Source organism: Danio rerio, chromosome 21 (assembly GCF_052040795.2).
Source record: "Danio rerio strain M-AB ecotype USA chromosome 21, GRCz13ab, whole genome shotgun sequence".
Classification (NCBI taxonomy): domain Eukaryota; kingdom Metazoa; phylum Chordata; class Actinopteri; order Cypriniformes; family Danionidae; genus Danio; species Danio rerio.
This window is the reverse complement of record NC_141041.1, coordinates 44,293,777-44,316,237: the sequence shown is the minus strand read 5'-3', so window position 1 is coordinate 44,316,237 and position 22,461 is coordinate 44,293,777. Positions and strand designations below refer to the sequence as shown.

General features: G+C 35.0%; 1 protein-coding gene across 1 annotated transcript in view; it reads left to right on the top strand.

Moving 5' to 3' along the window:
• Window positions 1-22,460, top strand: part of septin4a (septin 4a) — a 28,096-nt gene extending 5,636 nt beyond the window's left edge. The window contains 11 exon segments of the mRNA NM_001037379.3: window positions 3,206-3,514; window positions 6,491-6,587; window positions 6,677-6,763; window positions 8,014-8,137; window positions 10,344-10,478; window positions 12,946-13,063; window positions 13,159-13,260; window positions 13,335-13,431; window positions 15,759-15,921; window positions 19,023-19,122; window positions 22,206-22,460. Of these exon segments, the coding sequence (NP_001032456.3) occupies window positions 3,206-3,514; window positions 6,491-6,587; window positions 6,677-6,763; window positions 8,014-8,137; window positions 10,344-10,478; window positions 12,946-13,063; window positions 13,159-13,260; window positions 13,335-13,431; window positions 15,759-15,921; window positions 19,023-19,122; window positions 22,206-22,283 (1,410 nt within the window). The 3' untranslated portion in view covers window positions 22,284-22,460.
• Window position 22,461: the final 1 nt, after the last annotated feature.

The window sequence follows — 22,461 nt, the reverse complement described above, 5'->3', positions numbered from 1 at the left end:
ACTATAATAATAATAAACAATAATAATTAATATTAGAGTGATTTTTTTTTTTTTAAGATTTATTTTTGGAATTTTTTGCCTTTATTAGATAGGACAGTATTTAGAGTAGAGCTGCACGATTCTGGCTAAAATGAGAATCTGTATTTTTTTTGCCAAAAATAAAGATTACGATTTTCTCACGATTCTGTAGATGTAAAATAAAGGTATGGTAAAAACAAACATGGCACAACCTCGATAATAATATTATGTGTAGTAGGTCTACTGATGTCTATAAATAATTCTATTCTACTTATATTAGACAAATTTATTCACTGGTAAAATCAGACATTTGCCATTATCAGATTATATTCAACATTACATAGGCTAGTTATACTGACACTGTAAACTTTTATTTATATGCACAACTGTGTGTTCGCTATGAAAGAAAAAACATCAAATGCTTGTCGTAATCATAACTCTAAGATGCGATACGATCATTTAAATGAAGTGCACACTTTCAGTTTCATTTTGATTGCTAAGTACTTGTTCATACTTCGCGCGCGGCTCCCAAACGATCACTCTGTGCCACAAACTAAATATTATTTACAACTGTATTACCTGTTACTCGCAACATACGCAGGTTCTGTTCACTAAAGTAGACGTGCCGCCCTCTCTGTGATAACAGCTCACAGTCAGGAGCACACGTCACGTGTGATTTCCCGATCGCGAAAACATCATTATATTAAAACAAAAACGACATTTTTAGGTGAATTATACCTTATAAATACAGTATGTGACTCATTCAACATCATTTGGAGATGTCACTGAGCAATGTGTGTGGAACAATGAAAAGACTTGGCAGCCGCCTTTTCTTCTCTCCTTAACTTGAAAATACGATTGGCAGAATCGTAGAAATGCTGGATTAAGATCGTCTAGGGGTCGAATCGAGATCGCGATCTTTTACAGATTAATTGTGCAGCTCTAATTTAGACGGGAAGTGAAGTTGGAAAGAGAGAGAGGGATAGGGAAAAGTCCTCAAGCCGGGATTCGAACACGGGACGTCCTGACATGCTACTGCACCATATGTCGACGCGCTAACCACTAGGCTATTGCGCCCACATTAGAGTGATTTATGAAGGAGCACGTGCCTCTGAAGACTGGAGTGATGAAGCTGAAAAATAATAATAATATGGAATAAATTATTAAATTAAATTATAAACTACTTTTGAACAGTTATTTTATAGTGCAATAACATTTCACTTTTACTATTAGTACTATATTTTTGTTGAAACAACTGCAGCCTTGGTGAGCAGGAGAAGCTTATTTTAAAATCCTACTGACCCCAAACTTTTGATTGGTAGTGTGTGAATGTATAATTCATAACTACTCATAATTACTGATGAACCGATGTCACTTTTTTACAAACCGGTACTCGTATTTTAATTTGTGTACTTATTAAAACAGAGTACAGATTCTGATATTTCTTAGATTTATTTTCAATAAAAGTGTAATTAATTTGTAAAGAGGTTTTATTTTTTGCCGCTAGCAAGGATGAACACTAACATCTTTAACAGAAGGCTATTCCAAGCCAATAAATACACATTTGTAAATATCTTCACAAAATGTGAACATAACCAGATAAAGGAAATATAAAGTGGTGCAGTTAACACAGCCAACTTAACAAAAAGCGCCAAAACAAAACTATTACTCATTAGCATTCAGCTACAAAAAGTCATAAAACTGCTTTTAAGTACTGTCTTTTAAGTGCGTTATTACTACTATTAAACAAATCGGCACACAATGTTGTTAAATGACTAATAGCAAACAATGTTCCAGCCTCTGAGTCTGAATTAGGCTATGTATTCTTAGAGAAAGATCAGGTGTTAGCTTGTATCTCATTCAAAATGTGTGAAACTGAGCTAAATATATGCTCTGCCATTGATACTTTCACACTTAAGGTTTTGGCTGGCTCCCCCTAGACATTGAAGTAACGTAGGACAACAAATCGGCATCCATCACATTTTATGTATGAATACAAGTATTTTAAACAGTTATCGAGCCAATACTGGTGTGTATATATATATATATATATATATATATATATATATATATATATATATATATATAATATATAGGTGGCGGCACATTGGGTAGCACTGTTACGCAAGGCTGTGTGACAACAAAATATTTGATGTATTATATTTTAAATACTTCATATACATATATTTTAAAATATTCCTAAACATACATTGTAAGAGTATATTTATATATTGGTACATTAGTTTGGTGGTATTGTGTCTTTGTAATTTGCAAAATAGTCTTAAAAAACCAACTTGAAAAAGAATCAAGATAAAAGTCATGAATCTTGATATCCCCCACAAAAAAGATGATATGATATTTTTTCCATATCGTCCACCCATTCAGTCGCATCACAGTAAGAAGGTCACTGCTTTGAGCTTCGGCTGGGTCAGTTGGCATTTCTCTGTGGAGTTTGCATGTTCTCCTTGTGCATGCGTGGGTTTCCTCTGGGTGCTCCAGTTTCCCTCACAGTCTAAAGACATGCGCTATAAGTGAACTGGTCAAGCTAAATTGGGCATAGTGTATGAGTGTGAATGAGCGTGTAGCTGGAGGGGCATCTGCTGCGTTAAACATATGCTGGAAAAGTTGGCGGTCCATTCCGCTGTGGCGACCCCAGATTAATAAAGGGACTAAACTGAAAATAAATAAAAATAAATATATAATTATTGGTGTTCATGTATTGATGAAGTATTGCCACAGAAAAAAAATACGACACTATGCTGTAATGTTACCCCCTCACCCCTACTACAAACTCATTTATTCATTCATTTTCTTTTCGGCTTATTCCCTTTATTATTATTAGTCCCTGGGGTCGCCACAGCGGAATGAACCGCCAACTTATCCAACTTTTTTGCGCAGCGGATGCCCTTCCAGCTGCAACCCATCTCTGAGAAACAATTTAGCTTACCCAACGGACAATTTAGCCTACCCAATTCACCTATACCGCATGTTGTTGGACTGTGGGGGAGCATCTGGAGGAAACCCATGCAAACACAGGGACAACATCCAAGCTCCACACAGAAACGCCAACTGATCCAGCTGAGGCTCAAACCAGCAACATTCTTGCTGTGAGGCGACAGCACTACCTACTGCTGGGCCACTGCGTTGCCCCTACCATAAACTCTAACCCTAAATTCTGTATCTGTAGTTGTCTAGTTTAGCCATAGAAGACTGTGAGGATGCAGAATTGGCCTACACCATGAGAGATCTGCCCCCTCGAGCTGCTCACACCTTCCCTGAGAACCAGACGATGGACAGACAGCCAGACGGCAGCACCGCTCCTCACACTCCTGGGACGCCCACGACCACACGGCCGATCCACAGAACTTTCCTGGGCTCTGAGCAGGAGTTATTCCGCCGCGGCCAGCTCAGCTCTGTCAGCTCTCTGGACTCACCCCTCAGCCCCTCTCGCCCCAAAAGTCCATGGGCCAGATTTGACCCCTATGACTCTGCTGAGGTAATGTAAACACTTTGTATAATTTCAACTCAGGGTGCTGGATTTTCAAAATCAGCAAAGAAATTAAGAACATTTTTCAGATTGCTCAGAGAGTAGAGAATGGGCTTTTAACATTTAAAAAAAGGCTGATAACAAAAAAAGAGTCAGAAGAGTCCCATAGATGTTAATGTTTACACACTCGCGTTAGTCTTACATTTTAGGTGTATCAGGGTGGATTACTGTAACGGCCTCCTCACTGGCCTTCCTAAAAAGACAGTCAGACAGTTGCAGCTCATCCAGAATGCTGCAGCCAGAATTCGGACCAGAATCAGAAAATCAGAGCACATCACACCTGTACTCAGGTCTTTACACTGGCTCCCAGTTACATTCAGAATAGACTTTAAAGTATTATTACTGGTCTATAAATCACTAAATGGCCTAGGACCTCAGTACATTACAGATATGCTCACTGAATACAAACCTAACAGATCACTCAGATCTTTAGGATCATATAAACTAGAAGTTCCAAGAGTTCAGTCAAAGCAGGGTGAATCAGCTTTCAGCCACTACGCCCCCCCCCCACCCCCCGCAGCTGGAATCAGCTTCCAGAAATGATCAGATGTGCACCAACATTAGGCACATTCAAATCAAGACTAAAAACACATCTGTTTAGCTGTGCCTTTACTGAATGAGCACTGTGCTGCGTCCGACAGATTGCACTATTATGTTTTTCTCTTCTTCATTCTTTTATATCACATTTTACCTGTTTTTATGTTTTTTTAATCAGTTTTATTATTTGTTTTTATTTTATTTATTTTTTTTACTTGTTTCTTTTATTCTTGTTTATGTAAAGCACTTTGAATTGCCACTGTGTATGAAATGTGCTATATACATAAACTTGCCTTGCCTTGCCTTTTATCCAAAAGTAATATAATACAAGGTGTATTAAATGCTGCTTAATGATTAATCATGACTAATAGCAAACAAAATAAAACCCTTTTTGCATAATATACTGTATGTGCATATATGTTTATATAAATGCGCTCACATACATGTGTATATACTTATGTTTTCATATGCTAATATTTTTCATGTAAATAAACATTTTCTATACTATATGATGCACATGTATAGTGCGTCCAGAAAGTAATCATAGTGCTGCACTTTTTTTCACATTTTCTTATGTTACAATCTTATTCCAAAATGAATTAAATGAATATTTTGTAAAGATTATTTGAAATTATTTCAAATTTATTCAAAATAAAAAATTGAAAAATCACATGTACATCAGTATTCACAACCTTTGCTCAATACTTTGTTGATGCACCTTTGGCAGCAATTACACCCTCAAGTCTTTTTGAATATGATGCCACAAGCTTGGCACACCTGACTTTGGGCATTTTTGCCCATTCCTCTTTGCAGTACTGCTCAATTACTCTATCAGGTTGGATAGGAAGCGACGATGTACAGCCATTTTCAGATCTCTCCAGAGATGTTCAATAGGATTTAGATCTGGGCTCTGGCTGGGCCACTCAAGGACATCCACCGAGTTGTTGTGAAGCCACTCCGTTGATATTTTGGCAGTGTGCTTTGGGTCATTGTCCTGCTGGAAGATGAAACAGTCGCCCCATGAGGTCAAGAGCACTCTGAAGCAGGTTTTCATTCAGGATGTCTCTGTACATTGTTGCATTCATCTTTCCCTCTATCCTGACTAGTCTTCCAGTTCCTGCTGCTGAAAAACATCCCCAAAGCATGATTCTGCCACCACCATGCGTCACTGTAGGGATGGTATTAGCCTGGTGATGAGCGGTGCCATGGTTTTCAACTATATAAGAGTTTAATTTTAGTCTCATCAGACCAGAGAATTTTGTCTCTTATGGTCTGAGAGTCATTCAGATACCTTTTGGCAAATTCCAGGTGGGGAGTGGCTTTCATCTGTCTACTCTACCATACAGGCCTGATTGGTGGATTGCTGCACAGATGGTTGTCCTTCTGTAAGGTTCTCCTCTCTCCACAGATGAACGCAGGAGCTCATACAGCGTGACCATCGGGTTATTGATCACCTCCCTGATTAAGGCCTTTCTCCCCGAACACTCAGCTTAGATTGCCGGTCAGCTCTAGGAAGAGTCCTGGTTGTTCCAAACATCTTCCACTTACGCATGATGGAGGCCACTGTGCTCATTGGAACTTTCAGAGCAGCAGAAACTTTTCTGTTACCTTGCCCTGCCTTGTGCCTCGAAACAATCCTGTCCCAGAGGTCTACAGACAATTCCTTTGTCTTCTTGCTTAGTTTGGTGCTTTGACATGCACTGTCAACCATGGTAACTTGTATAGACAGGTGTATGTCTTTTCAAATTATGTCCAATCAATTGAATTTACCACAGGTGAACTCCAATTAAGCTGCTGAAACATCTCAAGAATGATCAGAGGAAACAGAATGTACCTGAGCTCAATTCAGAGCTTCACAACAAAGGCTGAGAATACTGATGTACATGTGATTTTTCAGGTTCTTTATTTTTAATAATATTGCAACAAGTTCACTAAATCTTTTTTCACGTTGTCATTATGGGGTATTGTGTGTAGAATTTTGAGGAAATAAATGAATTTAATCCATTTTGAAAAAAGGCTGTATCATAAAAAATGTGGAAAAACTGAAGCGCTATGAATACTTTTTTGGATGCACTGTACATGAGCAGGGTACCCAAAAAGCCATTTAAATGCTAATGTTGTATACGTTTAGTTTAGTTAATGAAAATACTGTAGTTCATTGTTAGTTCATGTTAACTCATGGTGCATTAACTAATGTTAACAAGCATGGACTTGGGTGTTAATAATGCATTAGTAAATGTCAATTATGATTAATAAATGCTGTACATCTGTTGTTCATAATTAGTTCATGCTAGTTAATGCATTTACTAATGAACCTTATTGTAAAGTGTTACCAAATATTGTAATCTAAAAAACATTTTAAAATGATGTCATCGTTCTTTCTTTTAGGATCAGGATAAGGAGTATGTTGGCTTTGCAACGCTGCCTAACCAAGTGCACAGGAAATCTGTGAAAAAAGGTTTTGCCTTTACTCTTATGGTGGCAGGTGAAATTATATATATTTATTATTATTATATATTTATATGATTTTCTATTTTATGAAATCCTGATATAAAACTTTGTCAATCCTTCCAGGAGAGTCCGGTTTAGGCAAATCTACACTGGTCAACAGTCTCTTTCTCACAGACCTTTATAAAGACCGGAAGATGCCGAATGCTGAGGGTAAGAACCAGGGTTATTGTTGATAATCAAAACATTAATATGAATAAAAAACCTGAATACTAAATAAAATAAAAATTATTAAATCTATATTAGGCACTAAAAACCTAAGAAAACTGTGCAAACATTTTTCTGAAAACCAAACTATTAAAATGAACAAAAACACAAAATCACAAAAAAAGTACAAAAACACCAAAACTACTAGTTAAATTAACAGAAATGATCAGTCTGAAGTCTGAACAAAACTATTAATAATAGTTTAGTGATGCTAAAAAAACAATGGTAAAATGGATGGTTGATAATTCTAACTTAGAATTATATTTATGAGTGAATGATTCAATAATTTGTAACTGTGACATCAAAACCAGCCATTAGAGTAAAAATGCAGATTAAATAAGCTTTCCTTTACGTATTGATGATGTATTTTTCAGGATTAGACAATATTTGGTCAAGATACATTTGAAAATCTGGAATCTGAAGGTGAAAAAACTCAAAATACTGAGAAAACCACTTTTAGTTTGTCAAAAATAAGTGAATACTAGCAATGCACATTATGGTAACAATTTACTGTAAGGTTATATTAGTTAATGTCAGTTAATGCATTTAATAATGTAAACAAACATTAACAATACATTTATGACCGTATTTGTTCATGTTAGAAAATGTTAAGTAATGAAAGTACAGTTCATTGTTAGTTCATGTCATCGAACATGAATGTGGATGTTAATAATGCATTAGTAAATGTTGAACTATTATTAAAAGCTGTATTCATAATTGGTTCATTTTATCAAAATTCAGTTTTGATAAATTTACAGTGGGAAATTTACTAAATATCTTCATGATCTTTACTTAATATTCTGATGCTTTTTGACAAAAAAAAGTATAATTTTGTTTCATAAAGATGTATTTTTTGATATTGCCAATGATATACCCATGCAACTTATTAACAGTTTAAATTAATGAAAAATCAATTTTAATCTTGAAATATATATTGCTAAATTATTTTTAAAATAATGCCTTTGAAGGGAGTCTGATGAGTCCAAAGTATTCGAGGTATAAAGTTTTTATTTATTTATTTTTTTTTTTTTAACGTTTACCTGATATTTGCAATGCATTTAAAATGTTTCTTTAAAATTCACTATTTATTTACATAATATTAATCCAATACAAATGAAAATTGTACGTTCATTAGACCTGAATAGTTTAATTCAAGCTACATTGGTCTTTATTATTGGTCATTTTCTGGTGTACAGAGCGGATTGCTCAGACTGTGGAGATCACCAAACACACTGTGGCCATAGAGGAGAAAGGAGTCAAGTTGCGACTCACCATTGTGGACACACCAGGATTCGGTGATGCTGTCAACAACACAGAGAGGTGTGATTGAAATCTTAACCCCTAAGCAATATTACTTGATGATGCATAAGGGTTTTCTCTAATGATAATGTGTTTCTGGATGATATTATCTCCTATAGGTGGGTGTTTCTTGAATTGTGGGGACATTTTACATCTCCCAGATAAACCTTCTATTATTTTTCTAAAACATAAACTTTAATGGCGAGGCAGTGGCGCAGTAGGTAGTGCTGTAACCTTACAGCAAGAAGGTCGCTGAGTCGCTGGTTCAAACCTCGGCTCAGTTGGCGTTTCTGTGTGGAGTTTGCATGTTCTCCCTGCCTTTGCGTGGGTTTCCTCCGGGTGCTCCGGTTTCCCCCACAGTCCAAAGACATGCGGTTCAGGTGAATTGGGTAGGCTAAATTGTCCGTAGTGTATGAGTGTGTGTGTGTGTGTGTGTGTGAATGTGTGTGTGGATGTTTCCCAGAGATGGGTTGCGGCTGGAAGGGCATCCGCTGCGTAAAAAAAAAAAAAAACTTGCTGGATAGGTTGGTGGTTCATTCCGCTGTGGTGACCCCGGATTAATAAAGGGACTAAGCCAACAAGAAAATGAATGAATGAATGAATAAACTTTAATGAAACTATTCAGTAAAAAAAATTTTTATATTAAGTTATCTATAAATCTTTGTTTTTGAAAATATTAACTTAAAGACTCCCACTATTACTATTTTGGACTGTCTCTGCCTTCTGAATCTTACATTCAACTTCAATTATCATAAAATAACTAGGTCCAATTTTCATCTTTTTTCAACATTCTCATGAAACATCTCTTTTCTGTATTATTTGTCATTTTGGTTATAAAAGAAATGCATTTTGTGTCTGTCTCTGTGTTCTGGTCAACTCTGCTACATCTGTAATAAAGAGCATTTCAATCTATAAAGCACTGAGCAATTAAGTAAAGCACTAAAGCATTGATGCTTGTCATTTATTCCTATTAATTTAAGATACACCAATACAGTAATGTAGTGTGTATTTTATATAGTACATTTATTGTGTATGGCTATACTCCCAAAGCGCTTCACAATCATGAGGGGGGTCTCTCCACACCACCACCACTGTGCAGCATCCACTTGAATAATGCGACGGCAGCCACAGAACAACGGCGCCAGTGCGCTCACCACACACCAGTTATTGGTTGAGGGGAGAGACAGTGATATAGCCAATTTGACGGATGGGGATGATTGTGAGGCCATGATCGTAAGGACCGATTGAGGGACTTTGGCCAGGGGTTACACCCCTACTCTTTACGAGAAGTGCCATGGGACTTTTAATGACCACAGAGAGTCAGGACCTCGTTTTAACATCTCATCTGAAAGACGTTACTGTTATTTTGTTAAATTGTTACTGTTATTTCTGTCAATTTCTCATTCACTTTTTCAAAAACAATGAAACAATGAAAACACATAACATTCTGTTTTAAAGATGTTTTGTGGTGTCTGGTCTGAGGTTAGCATCTTAAGTTAAAGCACAAAACCATGCAATGTCAACTCTGTTACAACTCTGTTAGTAACAGAATCAAATGTTCCCTTTCACATTTAAGCGTAATGCATTATTTACATTAATAATGTGTTCAATTAACTGTATGTTCTACATTTAAATCACTCCAGTTTATGCAAAATTAATGAAAAATCTTTCCACAATTCTGAAATGAGTCGTATGTAGGCCCACACGGAAATATGGATGTGCAGAAATCCGCAGCTTTTTAGCCCATCATTCAGTGTTTATTTATTTGTGTAAATGTGTGTATTTTTTATGTATCCAGTTTTTAAATTACAGTAATTTTATTGACTAATATGAAATCGTTTGTAAAGTAATATTTTCTGTCTTTTAGTAGATGTATGAGAGATTTGCTTTGTTTACAAAATTAATAGACCTAATTGGATTTGCATTAAATAAAAATTAAGAGTATTTTTTTATTTTATATATAAGGTTTATAGTTATGATACTCCCAAAATCATTCCGCATGAATCCGCCGATTTTTTAAATTTTTTTTATTTTTTTATTTTTTATTTTTTTTAATTTTTTTATTATTATTTTTTTTCTAACTAAATTCTCCACAGAAATAGCAAAAAATGTCTGCAGATTCTGTCTGGCCCTTGTCATATGTGTGTGACTTTGATGATACAGAGTAACTATATATTATATGGAGTACATTTTCTCATTACTATCTCCATTTAATTTCTTGTAATAGCTGGAGGGCAATTGTGGACTACATTGACCAGCAGTTTGAGCAATACTTTCGTGACGAAAGCGGCCTCAACCGTAAGAACATCCAGGACAATCGTGTGCACTGCTGCCTCTACTTCATCTCGCCCTTCGGCCACGGGTAACACTTTCCTACTTACTTGCACTTCCATGTAAGCATTGTTATGCTGTAATCCAAAATGCACAACAATATGTGGAAACATGACTGTAGCGATTGTATCATCTAGGACCATTCACCCAACACATCCAAAGTCAGTTAAATCACATTTCTGTATCATTCTGATGCTCAGTGAACTTGTTGACTTTTTCTACATGTCTAAATGCATATAGTTGCTGTCGTTATTGGCTGATTACACTATCAATTCTCACACAAGAATACACACAAAATATGTAAAAATATTTTAATTTATATTTAATATTATTTTATTATATATATATATATATATATATATATATATATATATATATATATATATATATATATATATATATATATATATAAAACATTATATATATATATATATATATATATTAATAACATTATTTATATATATTTTTATATATATTTTTATATATATATATATATATATATATATATATATATATATATATATATATATATATATAACATTATATATATATATATATATATATAACATTATATATATATATATATATATATATATATATATATATATATATATATTAATAACATTTTTATATAATATTATTATTATTATTATATTTATATATTTAAATGAGCAATATCAGACAAGTAGCACATGTATGTCAATACTGGTGAGAGGCATGCGTTGACTTGAGGTCTTAATGCCCCCCACCTGTTCTGATATACAGTACAGCCATTTAACACCGCTACTTGTGTGATATTGCATTTATACAAGAGTTCGATGGTACAACCGTGTATATAATAAAGATAATCAAACACGGAGAGTTTAAAAATTCTTTTGTATGAGGAACTACTTTCTTCTGCTGTTCATACATATCTGCAGCTGACGTCAGAACAGCAGAAACCGTTGCTCATATACAAACATCACTGTATGATTATATAGCTTTATCATTAAAGTGATGACAAAACAAGTGATTTTTTGCTCACATTATAAGATTGTAAGGCTGAACGGCTTGAAATGCCATCAGTCTACAGAGATTTCCCAGTGTTTCTGTTGCAACCAGGATTTCACAATTAACCCTGAAAAAGCCAAAGCAAAGCAAACACTACCAGTTTCTGTGGTATGAATACAGCACTACAAAATACAAAAGGGAGAGAGATTGACTTAGAAAGTCACTTACCTGATTTATAATTTATCTGATTTGTTCAGCTGTAGTTTGAAACTTACATTAAGAACATGCTGAGTTTTTTTTTAGTCTAAGGGCATATTAAACAGTCTCTGTGGCCATCTTGTGGTGGAACGTCAACCCTCATTTTCTTTGTTCTGCTCAGGCAGATTGATGACAGCCGATGCTATGAATCTCCTAAATTAACATTATTTTAAAATAGGCACTATCCGTAAAAATAAACTGCATCATTGCAATCTAAACAACTACATTCTCGACTAAAACAAGTCTCAGCGGTACATTATGTTGCCCAACAGCAGCAATACTTGTCAAACTGTAGAGTGTCCTCTGCTTGTCACTGTATGTGGACAAAGGTGAAGAGTGAAGAGGCTGGACGAGTGCTGTTATTTGCAGAGTATCACACAGCTACTCAGCCAATTAGATTCAAGATCCAGACAGAACTGTTGTATAAACATACATGATAAGTATATATAATATATTTACATTTAATTTTGTCTTATTTAAGCATAAACGTTAGCCGTATGCTTGTCATTTATAGGTTTAAAGTGACAACTCTGTTATTTGAAGTTAATCAAACAATACATGAGTGAGTCACAATGAAATGAAATATCCATTGATTCACTTCATGGAACAACCAAGGCAACATTATTAAGAATCAATGTATATTTAATTCATAAAGGGAAGAAAAAGTGTAATGAAATTTGATAACTTGATTAAATTGTATTCAAATTTATGAGACTATTAGTTTATGTAGGCTAAATGGTTTAATGTGCATTTATTTTCTGTTTTATTTAAAAATTTGTAGTTCCCTTTTATCATATTACTGACTGATACTTCTCACAGTTGTTTGTTGACAATGAAGCTGATTCAGGGGTTTGGTGTCATTTTGTTTTTTAACGCAGTGAGTTTTAACTCTAGGATTGACTCTGAGTAATTAGATATTTGCTTTAAGCAGTTAAACAGTTGTACCTAAAGTGGCCTGTGTTTATAGATATTTTATGCCACATATACTCAGATTTCGTTTTTTAGCTTGTCAATAAAGTGGAAAACGTAATTTTGCGATGAGAGTGTCAGAGTAATGTAACATCAGCTCATATTGTTGAAACAACATAGACAATGCATTTTAGCCTTGACTTACTGCTGTATTCAATTTATAAACTGATGCAACTGTTGTAGTGCAACCATAATCTAGAGATGAATTCAGTTTAACATAAATATTGAGTTTCACATAAATTTGTGAACATGACATTGCCTTTTCCCCTCTTTTTTTCCAGTCTCAGACCAATTGATGTGGAGTTCATGAAGATTCTCCATGAGAAAGTCAACATAGTGCCTGTGCTGGCCAAAACTGACAGTCTAACTCCAGAGGAAGTCAGAAAAATGAAAATGAAGGTGTGTATGCAATTTATAATAATAATAATATTAATAATTCTAATAATAATAATCACCATATACATAAAATGATTGTTGGTTTGTTTTCTCTCCAGATTCGAGAGGAGATCGAGAGATTTGACATCATGATCTACCAGTTCCCTGAGTGTGAATCAGATGAGGAAGACGAGTTCAAACTCCAGCAGCAGGAACTGAAGGTGAGCACATTTACACACCACTGACTCACTGACTAACACTGATTTGGTTCTAATCTGGATTTGCTTTGTTACAGGATAGCGTTCCCTTTGCGGTAATTGGCAGTAATGTTCAAGTTGAAAGCCAGGGCAGGCGGTTCAGAGGCCGGCAGTATCCCTGGGGTTTGGTGGAAGGTACAGTACTTAGGGTACTGTGGTATTGTTTTTGTGTACATAATATTGTATTTCTACACATTCATATGAGAAATTAACTGTCTCTGAAAATAATCTATGCAGTAATAATCTAAACGGTTTATTCTTACATAGTACCAAGTAGAGAACTTGCATTTAAAAAATGTTATGAGACCAATCTACAGTACTGGGGTCCGTTCTTCGTACGTGGATTACTCAGTTAGCTGGATTTGAATACTGACGATTTGACATGATCCAGGATCGTTTCGTTCTTCAAAGCTGATCCGAGAGTTGTTGTCATAGCAACAGTTCTGCTAGCTCAAACCTGATCGGAAGCAGGTTCAATTAATATAAACAGGATTAGATTGGCTCAGTTCAAGCAAAGATAATAGAGAAAGTACCGAATTATGATATTTTCTTACAGTAGTAGTTATACACTTAGGAAAATAGTTAAAAAAAATTAACTATATATATATATATAAAGTTATAGTTATTAATAAAATAAATAAAGTTATATTAACAAAACTTATGCAATCTGCACCCTCGAAATGAAAGTACAAAGAGAAAATTTATTGATATGAACTTTTTAGATCGCTTTAGTACAATTTGTGTATGATAATAGAAATGCAGAATATGTGACTTTTTAAAAAAAAGAAATAATACATTAATGCAGTCATGAACATGTTTTGACAGTAAATATGCCAGTGATTATGCTTCACAAAAGTTGCAGATGCCTTTACTAATATCAAAATGCTTTTGTAAACATCCAGTTATTCCATACAGCGATTAAAAAAAACGGCTACTGTAATAAAGAAAATATTTTCTAAATGTAGAACTAAATACACTGATATGCATTGAAATACATGATAAATACTCTTGATACATGAAAGTGTAAAACCTGCAGTTCACAACATATGTGAAAAGTTATTGCGTATCATATTTAACAAACCGTCGACTGCTAATTTGATGTAATTTTGCTCACATGGATAATTGAATATTAATCAGATGATGTCATTACGCTGCTGTGCCGTCAGCCAGTCGTTGCATTGCTGATCATGATTTTGAGGATCGATAGATCTGTCCTTCACAACACACGCAGCCATCTCAGATCAGTTCATCCAGACATTCTAATCTGATTCACGAACTTGTTTGAAGAACCAAATTAGCGAGAGATCAGTTATCAAGATTAAAAGATCCAGGATCGGCAAAATCATCTTAGATCATTTAAGCGAGGTACGAAGAACGAACCCCTGGTGCTTCTTCCTATTAGCATACATGTGCAACTTTTTAAAACTTTTTTAATTGCTTGTATCATAGTAAAAAACAACAATACTTATTCTGTATGAGTGTTTCTCAACTTGTTTAACCAAAGAACCCAAACTTTTCTATAGTCATTAATTCAACAAAATAGATTTTTTTCTTTATTTTTGGACTGCCCACAAAACAAATGACTGTTGCCTACTTAACTTGCTTAGTTAACTTAATTAGCCTAGTAAAGATTTTTAATAGCATTTTAAGCTTAATACTATCTTGCAAAATAACTAGTAAAATATTGTGCACCTGTTATCATAGCGAAGATGGAATAAATTATTCATTATAAATTAAGTATTAAAACTGTTATGTTTTGAAATGTGTTAAATCTCTCCTTTTAAATCACATTTGGGGCATTCACATGAGGACAAGTCATACCAAAAAGTGAAAAGAAATGCCACCTTTGGGGTTATAAAAGCAGCGTGCAACATTTCACTCTGTGAGCCACTTAAAACTGCTATAAAGCATAAAGCAGGGGTCACCATGGGCACCAGGTAGCCCGCCAGGTTAACATGAGTTGCCCGCGGGCCTGTTCTAAAAATAGCTCACCATAGCACCACATATGAGTAAGCTGCATCTAATATTTTAATAGGTATTCTTTTGAAATCACACTTGCATTGGTGTAAATTTGAAAACTATTTTAAGTTATAAATTAAAAAAAAAAACTTTAAAAACAATTTCAGACAAATAAAGTGTTGCATATTGATATTATCTAACTTTTTTAATCATTGTTGACAACTACTGTGAGAAGTCATTAACATGATCAATGTCTTCACATAGATGAATATTATTAATTATTAATAATAACATATAATTAAAAGTAAATTAAGGAAAATGTGTTATTTAATAACTGATAGCCCTTCACACTAATCGGTCCCCAAGGAGTAGCTCTCAGTTTCCAAAAGGTTGGTGACCCCTGGCATAAAAGAATGTGATAAACAAACATCTTCATTTTTTGCAGCTTGAAAATTTGTGAAAAGAGCAGTAGAGTATACACAAATGTGTCTTGCCTCCTGCAGTGGAGAATCCTGAGCACTCCGACTTCCTGAAGCTGAGGAACATGTTGGTTCGCACACACATGCAGGACCTGAAGGACGTGACAAGGGAAACGCATTATGAAAATTACCGCGCTCAGTGCATCCAGAATATGACCCGCATGGTGGTCAGAGAGAGGAAACGCAGGTCAGTGGAAAAACTCACATCATTTGGAACGATGCTGTCATTATTCTTGGTAATCACGAGCCTCATTTATATAAAAAAATGTTTAAAACATCCTAAATCATTTCTTTAATGTGTGATTTAGAGAAAATGTATGTGCACAAACACATTTATGTATCACAAATGATCTTGAAATTCTTGTAAACACCCCCCAGTTAATAGAGTTGTCATTTTAAAAATCAATTCTGCACTGATACTGAACAGCAGATGGCACTCGATGCATTTTGAAAACTGCAGAACTGATTTTTCATCACAGCTCTATAATGAATATTATTAGCACATAAAAGAGTCTGTCGATGTTAAACCATTTGTTTGAGAATGGTGGAAAAAAGCTCTTTTTTTTGGTGATTTAGTGAAGGTAAAGGCCTTTTTACAAAAACAGAACTCACTTGTCTCACAGTATTGTTTTTTTTCTTTTCTTTTTTTGCGTGTGTAAACTTCTTTAATTAAAGGGGTGGTCCACTACGATATCATATTTTAAACTTTAGTTGATGTGTAATGTAGCTGTGTGAACATAAACAGCATCTCTGAATGTAAAAAGCTCGAAGTTCAATGCAAAGGGAGACCTTGTTTTTTACAGAGCTAGCTTAGCAAAACCTACTATGAGCGGATTTTAGGGACTACAAAAAAAGTCTTCAGGCCCTTGTGAGATCACAAATGTATTTTTACCGCACACACACACTTCACAGCTAAGGGCCGTGGCCAGAGGCGCTGTAATGTTATAGCAGAGATGTTATAGCAAGCGCTGCTATTTCCACAAAGCTTCATCTGTTTCTGTATTTGGGCTTCCAAAGGACACAACACAAAGACAGAAGTGCTTACAGTTCAATATTAATTTTGTTCCAGAGAATTATAAAATACATAGCAAGCATGATTTGACAAAAGAGCTCCAGAATCTCTCCCACTTCAGTGCTGGATTCAGTTAAAATCTCCTCAAAGCAGAAGCTGTGAGCTGCAACCTGTAAGTGTTTTTATTTGTTAAAATTGATCATGACATGTTCAGTGTCTAGCGTTAATGGTATGCTGTGGCAATGATGTAAACAACAGGTAATGCTGTTTTGCACAGCAAACGGTTTGGCTACAAATTCATATTTATCAGTCAAACTGCTGTAAACACACACACACACACACACTTTACCGGCATATGCATCCTCTCTCTATGCGTGTGTGCGACTTTGCATTGCAATGGATGATTATAATTACTTACACCTGCATATTCCGGATATGTGTGTATGTGCGTCATGTAACACTTTGAGTAAAAAAAAATACAGGAGAGCTCACCTAACTCATGTAGCAGCAGAAAAATAAATCAAGGCTCACACAGGTAGCATCCCACATCTTGTGCTTTATTCTTGTCACGATATATTACAGAAAATAACTTACTCCGAGCATCAGAGAAAAAGAAAAAGGAAGTCCCGTGCACGTTATGCACGTCTAGAAAAAGTTCACACATTCACACACACACATAGACACACGCAATAGCGATGCCTCTTAAAGGAGCCGCACCCCATTTTCACTCATTACAGACACTTGTCAGATTTTATTTTAGAGAGCGGGCGGGAGGTTGACTGACTGTTTACACAGCAGAAATGTGCATGCTTGTAGGGGCGTGATGTAGAGCCGACCCATGAATCACAGCACATTATGACACATAACCAATCAGAGTCACTTGAGGGCGGGCCTTTCAGAGGAACTAGGAAATATATACTTTTCATGTTAGCTGAGTAGCTGTGTATAATCAAAGAGAGATTTATAAAAAAATAAAGGGATTTCCTTCAAGTGAAACATGAGCACACATTGCTTTACATCTTATTAACACAACCAAGCCTTAAAATTACATTCAAGACCACCCCTTTAATTCCTTACTCCCAGGGCCATTTATGTTGAAGTTGATATTTACCATGTTGGTGTTTTGTAACATCTAGTTTTTATGTGGAGGGTTGTTAGCCCATTGCTCAACCCCCAACCTGGAGGACCAGGACATACAATATGGACAATTTAGCTTGCCCAATTCATCTATAGCGCATGTCTTTGGACTGTCGGGGAAACCGGAGCACCCAGAGGAAACCTATGGGGAGAATGTGTAAACTCCACACAGAAATTCAACATGACCCAGCTGGGGTTGAACCACCGCCCCTCTTGCTGTGAGGCGACAGAGCGACCCACTGAGCCACCCTGTCAATTTTTCTTTTTCTTTTACAAAAGTGCAGCAAATGCATGATGATAAAAAAGGAAAGCATGCATGTCTGCTCCGACACTGAGGTGGCTTTATACACTTTTCATGCAAATACAGTGCTTATAAATATGAAAGTTCCTGTGTAAGGCTTCTGCAGATTTAATATTGGTTAATTATATTCTTTGAAGGAATTTAAGACTCCCAGAAACCTAAACGTAACTTTAAAGCGATAATCACCCAAAAATGAAAACCTCCTTATCATTTACTCGCTTTCAGAAAAACCTTTTAACTTAGAGCTATTTCTGTCTTCTGAACACAAAACAAGATTTTCTAAGAAATGTTGGACACCAGCAGCCAGTAGCTAGTTTTTTGTTCAAAAACACAAATTACATTTATGTGCAAAATTTTAATATCACATAAAAGATTTGCGAATGAAGCAGCATTTTCATCTAGTGAGTCAAAGAGATCAACATCGCCACTTCACAGAATTTACTGCAGTAGGAAAAGCTGTGTGAGTCTTTTTCCTTTACATTTATTTCTGAGCATTTTTCCAAATTTATGCACATCTTGGTGTTTCTATAAATCATTTTTTATGCAATATTCTAAAATGTGCATAAAAATAGGTGGATGGAAACCTACCTAGTGAAATTTATAGTAGAAAGAAAAAATGCTGCGGAAGTCCATGGCTGTTTTTCAGAACATCTTCCTTTGTGTTCAACAGAAGAAAGAAACTCAAACAGGTTTAGATCAAGCAGAGGGAGTAAATGATGACAGAGTTTTCATGTGTGGGTGAATTATCCCTTTATGTGATCAAATGTTTTTCATAAATACGGCTCCAATTGTGGGATGGTACAACTATATCTGTCTTACTGTGATTGTTGTCATCCAGTCTGAATAGCCGGCTGAGAGAGAGCCCGTCAGATCTTCCTGTGCCTCTGGTGTCTGTGGACACTGAAACTGAGCGCCTTATTTGGGAGAAAGATGAAGAGGTAACTGCTTGGTTTGATTGTTAAAGCACTAGAATATACATCATAGATATATAGAATATACAGAATATATATCATACATTAATGGATGATAACCTGCTATTTTCTCCACACATACTCTTTCACTTTTTTTTTAAAGAAACATTAGTGGTATGCTATTAGTAAAAGTGCATTCACACCACACCAGAATTACAATAGTTACAAATGAAGATGGGTTTTACCAGTATTTAAAGTCAGCATGAAATTAAAATTTACAATGTTTATTGTGCTAGTGCCCATTGCTAGTCTTAAAGTGAACAATTAATCTTCAGTTTTAGTAATTCTCAATAAAAAACTAACCACTTTCTTTGATTTTGAATGGCAGTTCTTCTCTGTTTGACTGCTGGGGTGAAATATGCTTAGCCACACCCCGTCAGCCCTTCATTAGTGTGTGTATATACTGTATATACTGTAGCTGTTCAATCGCATTCACTGACAAATAGCCGGTGTTTGAGAACTGATTGCAGGACTGTCAGTGCAGCAGTGTTGTAATTAATGATGACTTGCTTTTAATGAGCAAACTTTAACTAAAATGTGACATAACTAGTGTTGGAAAGAGTACTGAGAAATCATACTCAAGTAAAAGTACCATTACTTGCCTGAAAATGTAGTGTAAGTACAGTAAAAAGTATCTGTTGTAAATATTACTTAAAGTATGAGTAAAAAGTAACCCTTTCAAAAGGACTCATGAGTAGTGAGTAGTGAGTTTTACGCTTTTAAAAGCTGATCTGTTTACATGTAATTTGTGCATGTGTGTGTAAACGTAACATTCTGTAGTGCATTGAGTTATTGCCCAGCAGGCACACAACTCATAAGACATTAACATTAGAATAGATTTAGGTTGTGATGTCAGGTGACCAAAAATCAATGTCTTGCCAGCGTCTAAGGACAACGTTATTTGTTCAGTAACAACATCAAATGACGTGGATATTTGGTTGACTTTTAGGTTGTGTTGGAAAGTGACCAAAATCCAATGTCGAGTCAACATCTTAAACCAACATCATTTTGGCATCAAATCTGACATTTCCATGATTTTCATGTAAAGCCAAAATGAAACATTCCCATGACACTGGTGTAGAACTTCATTCTGACGTCATGTTGAGATCTTGTGCCTGCTGGGTGTTTAAGGCCATTTAGATCATCATACAGTACACATCCGTCATCTTCTTATCAGTAACATGCATCTTAACAGTCTCTGGGTCAATGCATATAAAGATTTTGTACATGTTGTACACTTTTATTGCTTCCAAACAGTTTGCTGCAATTAAAAAGCGCACATGTTTTGAGGTAGGGTTGGGTCTCGTCAGGTGCGCCCCCAAGGGGTGGCCACGGCCACCTCTGGGTAAACTCTGGCCACCCCAATATGATTTTGCTGTTGACATTATGAATTTAAATGTACTTATGTAAATTGCCAATATTTCAATAAATAAATCAATAAAATGCACTAAATTATTCTTGTATATATACATATATATATATATATATATATATATATATATATATATATATATATATATATATATATATATATATATATATATATATATATACATACAACAGACTGATGCCTAGGAATGGTCATTTTTTGCTTTAAACAAGAGTCAATATTATTAAAACTAAATAACCTAAAACCTAAAGCCAATTGTTGACAATGGTAAATGGTAAAATGACTTGTACTGTCCGGCTAATTGGACCTATAGTTAACATCACAAATGCTGCTGCTACTAGAACATAAACAATGCCAATTTGTATTTATATTTAGCTTTTAATGAAAATATTTAGCTTTCACAAATGAAAAATAGCAGAAACTAGAAATTTTTTTTTTTTTTTTTGAAATACATAATTGCATATCGAGTGATGCAAGTCTGCTGTATTAACAAAAGACTTATAAAGAAAGAATTATGTTGAGTTCAATAAACAATAAATATCAGTTCTGCATGTTAGTTATAGGAATCTGTAACAAATATGCAGATTTCCACTGGTTTTTGAGCCCATCATTTAATCTATTGATTAATTTATGCAGGTGTGTGTCAATATGTTTCTTCCACTGAAATATTTTCTGTCTTTCAGTAGAGAAATGAGACTTATTTTGACTGGATCTGATTAGATTTACTTTGTAAACCTTTAGTATTTTATTTGATGTATTATGTTTTTAGTTGATCTCAAAATCATTCAGCATGCAGTAAATACACAGATACAAACATTCTGTGCAGAAAATGCAAAAACAGATGTCTGCAGATTGTGTGTGCCCCCCTGGTTATAGGGCAGGCAGATATGCATATTATATTTTCCAATATCACTCGATCTGTAATCATAAAATCCCAACAAGTAAAAATCTTTGTTGTTGTAAGTTATTGCAGTTTGAAAATGTCTTTTGGACGCAATGAATATGGCAAGAGTAGCTAGATTAGTGTTAGATGTGCAACACATTTTATTGTTTGAGTCTGTCCTGGGGCCTGTTTCAGAAAGGAGATTAAGTGAAAACTCAGAGTATTTTAACCCTGAAATGAGTGACACTCTGGATTTTCTGTTTCAAAATGGCAGATTTGTCAAACTCTAGAAAGCAGGGTAAGTCAAGCCTGTTTCTGAAAGAGAGGTAACTTTAACTCTGAGTCAGTTACTGTGGTAACTTGCTCTGTGAACTTAAACTGGTAAGGAGCAGGTTTTATTCTCTAAACTCAGAGTTTCTGTCAGTCTTCTCCCCTTTTTTTTTTTTTTAAAGACGAAGCGATTATTTCTTGCCTTAGCCTTATGTTTCCACCCAACTATTTTAATGCTCATTTTGGAGATGTGCATAAAAACAATTCATGGAAACGTCATGATGCACAAATTGAAAATGCGCATAAAAAACACACGCAAAACCGAGTAGAATGCACTTTTATTCGATAGAAAATATGTGCATAAACTACGATGGACAAACATTTACTAAACAATTTACAGTATGGACTACTTACAAGTTTAAACTCAGAGTTGGTTGAACCTTCTTACTGAAACAGGCCCCTGATCATTTAATGTTGTGTTTTTGTTTGTTTGTTTTTTCTTTACAGTTGCGTCGAATGCAGGAGGTTCTGGAAAGGATTCAGGAACAGATGCGTCAAGGACATGAAGATTTACCCATTAATTAAACTGTATTTAGGATAAGATTTCACAAGCTTAACAGGGAGGAAACTGAAGTGAATGTATGCTTTTAGCTTTCAGAATCTTTAGAGCTTTGGCTGACAACAGAACCTTTAATGTTTTTTGTTTAATGTAAATATGAACAACTGTTGTGGTACATGAGAAATAAGACCAGTACAACTTGAC